We start from the raw sequence: 6229 nt of genomic DNA, 5'->3' as shown, positions 1-6229 counted from the left end.
GGCTTTAGCCTTAGCATGTACAGTATTGGCATGATGATCCATAAGTAAACAAGCAAGTATGCATCGCTCAAGAAAACGCGGGACGTAATCTAGAAAGGAAGTAGCGTGCCCACATGTCCAAAATGAGAACCAAAGAACAGAGCAAGGCTAGCTGCAGAGCAGACATGCATATGTACACTGGTACAACATTTCAACATCAGCTAAAGGCAGTAACCGCGGGACGGCGAAAATGCATACCTGAGCCAGAATTATGAATCACAAACCAAGTGTTTTTATTCAACAGCCACAGCTGAAATAGGTTCAGAGCAAAGCAAGTTACAACACCATCAACTAAAGGCAACAGGTTACCACGGGATGATGAAAATGAATACCCCAGCAATAATTATGAAATCATAAACCAAATGTTTTAATTTATTTAACAGCCACAGCTGAAATGGGTTCACAGCAAGCACACTCGCAAATATCAGTACATATATAGCGCTGAAACAAATCATGCGTTCACCAGTTTCTGAAATAAGCATAGGGAGCACAGAGCTCCTTAATTCGAGAAACAAACAACACAAAAACAAGTCTGAATATGGAAATACAGCTCGCTCAAAGTCGTACAGTAAGCATTGTTTTTATTAAATAGAAGCACACGGCCGCAGCAGTAGCAGTAGCACGCCTCATAAAAGCACAGCAGCAACACGAATATAATGCACCTTCGGATGCATTGACCCCCTTCACTCACTGAATTGAATACATGCGGCCCAAACAATGAAGCATCCCCCTTCCGGCCGGCGACCTGCATAACCAACAACATATCACCGTCAACGTCTTCAACGTAGTAAGATTAGAGATGAGGGAGGAATTACTGGTACTGGCTAGTTGGGAGATTAGTGCGTACCTACACATTTCCTGGCCAGTGTGCATGGCGGTCAGTCTCGGAGAGAATAATGCCACTTCTGCACTTCAAGTACAAAACATTGGTACAGCACCGTCAAGAAGTCATTGGTGATTTCCAGGAAGCCTAGATATTGGAGGGGCAGGAGGAACTCAATGCCAGATGAGACCTCCGTCATGCTGCTGAGGTTGGTTAAGATTAATCTTTCCAGGCTCACCATGGCACCTTGTTGTATCTCTAGACGACTCAGATTAGACAGGTCTCTTAGAGAGAGAACCTTTAGCTTGGGGAACCACCCCGTGAGAAATGCCAGCTGCTCTCCATTGTATGCTCTCGTGAGACGTAGAAGCGTCAAGTTTGACAACCGAGAAAGGGATGGCAGGGGGTCTTCTCTCAGATGTGACCAGTATAGAGACAATTGATACAAGTTCTGCCCCCCAACGGCTTGGAAGAGAGGAGACTCATCCAACGCCCCTTCCGCTAGTCGCCCTCTCAAACTTAGCTTTTGCACGTTCGGCAGGTGGACATTCAACATGAGAACCTCATTCTCATCCCTTGCACCCACACATAGGCAGGACAAATACTGCATCTGAACTAGAGACTCACTGATGCGTTCGCAGTAGATTCCCTTCACATTCCATAACCTCAAGCTTCTCATTTGCCTCAGGTCCCCTAAATGCATAAGAGACACATCTTGTGCTTCCAATGCTTGCAATGTCTGCAGATTCTTTAGATTTCCAAGACCATTGGGGATACATACACCACCGCGACATGTAAGCTCTCTCCAAGTCGGATCTATTACTCTCTCAACAAATAAGTGCCTGAGCTTCTTCAGTTTCACAATCCCACTAGGCAGCTCATGTGTATCAGATCTACAAAGGTCCAGTGTCAACAAATTAGAAAGCTTCTCTAAAGACTTTGGGAGCATCTTCACATTCGAACCACGTAAACCCAAATGGCGGAGATTAAAAAGATCTCCAATAGCATCTGGAATCTTCTCGACAGGTAGACCACTTAATTCTAGCACTGTCAAATATCTTGACTCCTTACATAGCAAAGGTATAGTGGTTGATGGCATACTATTGCCCAGTGTAATGACTGTACGCAGTTGGTGTATACCAGAAATTGGCTGATGGTTATCCTTCTTTAGTTTCTGGAGTATCAATCGCCGTACATCCTGAAGAGACTCCTCACATTCACCATCATAAGTAACACCAAAATAGTTCTTCTGGCACAAGTCCAATGCCAACTCACGTAAGATATCGTGCATTCTGAATGTCTTCATCCTACCAAATGAGTTCCTCTCAACAAGTTGTAGCATATTTCTGTCAACCAGCTCCTTTAGATAGCCTTCTGCAACTTCTTCTAATGTGTTTCTACCCCTCTCCTTGACGAACCCCTCTGCTGTCCATAACCGCATAATTTGTTTCCTTCGGAAAATATAATCTTCTGAAAATAGGCTGCAATACAATAAACAACTTTTCAACTGTGTTGGAAGGTAGATGAAGCTCAGATGCAAAACATTCCTTATGTGATCAAGCCTCGGATTATTATTTATCTCCCAACTCAGTTGGTTATTTACTCTTCTCAATTCTTCCACCGTTCTCTCACACACAGACAAGAGGCTACCAACTGACACAATAGCAAGAGGCAAGCCTTTGCACTTGCTAACAATTTCCTTGGACAATGGCTTCAATTCTGTAGGACATTCATGATTTGTTTCTCTTGGAAAGGCTTTCTTACAAAATAGTTCCCATGCCTTGTCTTCTGGTAAAACTTCCATTTTTATGGTCTGTCGAGGAGAGGCATGCGCAGCAACATCACCTTCCCTTGTTGTGATGATCAATCTACTTCCCTTATAATTATGAGTAAGCACCCTAGACAAATCATCAAATGCTTCTGGAGTCCAAACATCATCTAAGATGATCAAATACTTCCGCTGCTCCAGAAATTCCTTCAGTGTCTCTTCAAGGCGCACAATGTCCATAGCCACAGTGCTAGACAGAACACTAACATTATCTTTACAAACTTCCTCGATTATATTCCTCAAGACATGTTCTCTAGAATAAGTTTGAGATATGGAGACCCAAGCGTGACATTGGAATTCCTCCCTCTTCTTCTTGTAAACATTTGCAGCTAAAGCAGTTTTACCAAGACCTCCCATTCCAAGCAAAGCTATCACAGACCGTTCCAAATCACCACCTTCCAACCACTGCTCAAGTTTTTCTCTGTTTTCATCCACCCCCACTAGATCTTCTTCATCAAGAGAGCGTGAAATATTTGCTAGATCTTGGGATCTCTTGACAATGTAATTTGAGCTGTTAGTATCCCCATTCTTTATCAGGGTAACCCATCGGTTTTTTATCTCTGACAGGTGGGTGAGGTGTTTCTCTGTTTCCTTCACCTTGAAAGCTAGCCGGTTGAAGGAAAACAGAGATCTTGGCTTTTTAACCCCTTTCTTCAGGAAAAAGCAACAACCTATATCATGTTCTTGACCAACTAGATACAAGTACTCATCCACCATGTCCTCCATCACATGTGCTACTTTCTGTACCTCTTCCAACCAGCCCTCATATACTTGATTGTTGCGGTTTCGAATGTCCATTTGACAGAGAACATCATGAATTACACGAAACTCACTAGCAACACGACCCATGCTGCCCTGTAGTTCTAGTACTTGTGTGCCATACTTTGAAAACTGCACGCTGGCCTGGTCTGCCGCTCCCTTTGCCAAGGCAATTCCGATCTTTCTAATGGCTAGAAGAATCACAATCTCCGCCATTACTTTGAGAATTGCTAATGTCTCAGTGTTGGGTGGTGGCCTAGTTGTATGCTCTCCTCAGTATTATCAGAATGACCACTGCAAAATGAAGTGATGCATTAATTACAAATTTAGTGATTTCTACTACTACCAACTACCAAGCACTTGCCAAAACACTTGAAACTCACCAAACACTTTAAAACTCTCTAACCACAATGAAAAAGTAAAATAAGCAAAATTTTCCCGTGAAATATGCCTAAAGTCTTAATTCATAGTGTTAACCTATATAATTCTAACCCAGATAGCAAACAAAAATAGGAAGGGGAGGCTTGGCACAGTGGTAAAGTTGCTGCCTTATGACCATGCGGTCACAGGTTCAAGTCCTGGAAACAGACTCTTGTAGATATATAGGGAAAGACTGCATACAATAGACCCAAAGTGGTCGACAGGCTGTCCATGAGAATTGTAAAACACTCGGGACTATGCTATAGTCTACTATGGCAAACATAATGTTATTAACTAGCAAGAACCAGTGACACTTGACCAAATAACTGATCATGCATGTTCCTCTCCCCTATAGGGATATATTAGGTTAAAATGCCCCAAATGTTTAAACTTGAACCAAGTCAAAGAGGAAACCAGTCTGGCATATCCGGCAGCTTGCCAATATGCCTATTCTACTTCCAGGTAACTTAGTTCAGTATTTCCTCGGTATCTATGTAATTAACATCCCCAGATGTATGGGGAAACAAATAGCTAAAGTTGTTGACTAAGATACAAGAAGGAAAGTTGTAGCACAATCAAGAAATGAATAAGAGAGCAAAACTATAGTGTCATAGATGTCATCAGGCAAATCAATATATACTCCCATAATTACAATGACTCCAATTAAAAGGAGCCATCATGTTCAGTTCAGGAGATCCTCACACAACAGGAATGTTTGTTTTATGGGGTAGAATTTCCCACAAGAGCATATGAAATTTGCCAGGCACAAGATATTTGCCAATATATTGTATCCTCAATGCAAGAGCATATGCCTGGACCAATGCCCATTACCAACAAGCATGACCAACAGCGACGTTAGAGATTAATTCCAGATATTTTGGCTAACCAGGAAAACAATGGATGGCAACTACAACCTGAACATACATACATGCCAGTTCGCCAGACCTTGGCACCGACAAATTAAGCTCTTCCTTTTTCCAGAAGAAATCTTATCCTGTTTATGGTGTCATAAGAAATGAAATGCGTCACCCACAAACTATAGTAGGTTTGCCAAGTTCAAAAGATACAACAGAAGTGTGTTTTATTTGCGCAGAGGAAGATTGCTCTGAGTGCAACCTAAGATAGCAAGTAAAGTAGTAAAGGATGATGCACCTGCCTTGTTATAGCTTAGATCTGATTGATCTTGGTAACCTCCTTGTGCACTTTTGGATCTGAAACCAGCAGAAGAATCTTCTCGAAAAAAGAAAAAGAAGAGACATCATGGCGCAGCTGGTGTTGTTGTCATTGTAGCTTGCTCGTAGAGATTCTGAACTGTCATGGAGTCATTGGCATGATCGGGAGTATACAAGCTTGTTGCTGATGACAAGTAGCTGGATCTGATCTTCCTCGTTCCTTTTACCCAGCAAAACTAGAGAGCAAACTGGCCAGGAAAACTGCTCAATTTTTGTATCAACCTAGTTAGGATATTAACAAGAGAGCTAGGAACAAACCAAATTAAGGGCAACACACCTGGATTGTAATCGGCGTAGATCCGGCTAGATTTGGACCTATGGCAACCTACTTGTGTCATTTGTCATGGCTTGGTGAGTGGGTAATGCTAGTTTCGTTGTTGAAGCCAATAAAGGACTAGCCAGAGAACCTGCAAGTAAAGTCAAGTTGATGCTAGTCTTCTTGTGATTGCATTTCAACTTTTCTTTTTCCAGAGAATCTAAAAAAGCTCAATTGTTCTCGGACATGCTGCATTATTAGAAAGCAATAGACACTTCAAAGTTCTCTATGGTCCCCATGCATAAGGTTGCTTTATGGCATGCATATTGCATACAACACAGAGGAATAGCTTTAACAGCCTAGCTGATGTGCAACCAAGGATTCCTGCTTCAGTATTCTTCTGTTGGACCTTCCTTATCCGCTCCTTTTTTTATATGTTTTTACCAAGGTAATCTCTCAGAGGAAATTTAGAAATTCTGAAACCTCAGAAATGATGTGATGGATGTCAACATTTTCAGAATTTAAGTATATGCACATACAGTGCATGTGTTGCCAACCTCAAAAGATACAACTGGAACATACAGGCAATACCACACTTCACACCTTGGTACGTCAGAGGAAGCAACATCAGATCGAATAAATAAAACAATTTTACTTGGCTAACGCCGGAATCGAAGCCAAATAGCTCAAGATGCCAAGGTTTCGGATGACGCTTAATTAAGATCGAGACCATGGATACAGAACATAATTCGGTTCGGATTTAGTGACATTAAAAGTTCAAATTCTCAACCATGTCCTACGGACAACGCAAAATGGGCACGGATATCTGCACTGACCTAGCTAAGATATTGACAAGAGAACGAGGAACAAAC

The 6229-nt window shown here is 41.9% G+C and overlaps 1 protein-coding gene across 2 annotated transcripts; it reads right to left on the bottom strand.

The window, feature by feature from the left end:
* Positions 1-382: 382 nt before the first annotated feature.
* LOC123155001 (disease resistance protein RPM1) lies at positions 383-5508 on the bottom strand. 2 transcript variants are annotated; one of them, XM_044573584.1, is made up of 4 exons: positions 5379-5508; positions 5026-5302; positions 887-3743; positions 383-784 (listed from the first exon to the last, which is right to left on the bottom strand). In XM_044573584.1, exon 3 carries the CDS (start codon positions 3663-3665, stop codon positions 918-920), a length of 2748 nt encoding a protein of 915 aa, XP_044429519.1. In that variant the 5' UTR covers positions 3666-3743; positions 5026-5302; positions 5379-5508; the 3' UTR covers positions 383-784; positions 887-917. The 2 variants fall into 2 exon arrangements, with proteins under 2 accessions (XP_044429519.1, XP_044429520.1); XM_044573585.1 differs by having other exon boundaries at positions 5026-5289; positions 5379-5481.
* Positions 5509-6229: the final 721 nt, after the last annotated feature.

Source organism: Triticum aestivum, chromosome 7A, assembly GCF_018294505.1.
Source record: "Triticum aestivum cultivar Chinese Spring chromosome 7A, IWGSC CS RefSeq v2.1, whole genome shotgun sequence".
Taxonomy (NCBI): Eukaryota; Viridiplantae; Streptophyta; class Magnoliopsida; order Poales; family Poaceae; genus Triticum; species Triticum aestivum.
The sequence above is the reverse complement of the archived record's forward strand: the minus strand, read 5'-3'. Positions and strand labels throughout refer to the sequence as shown.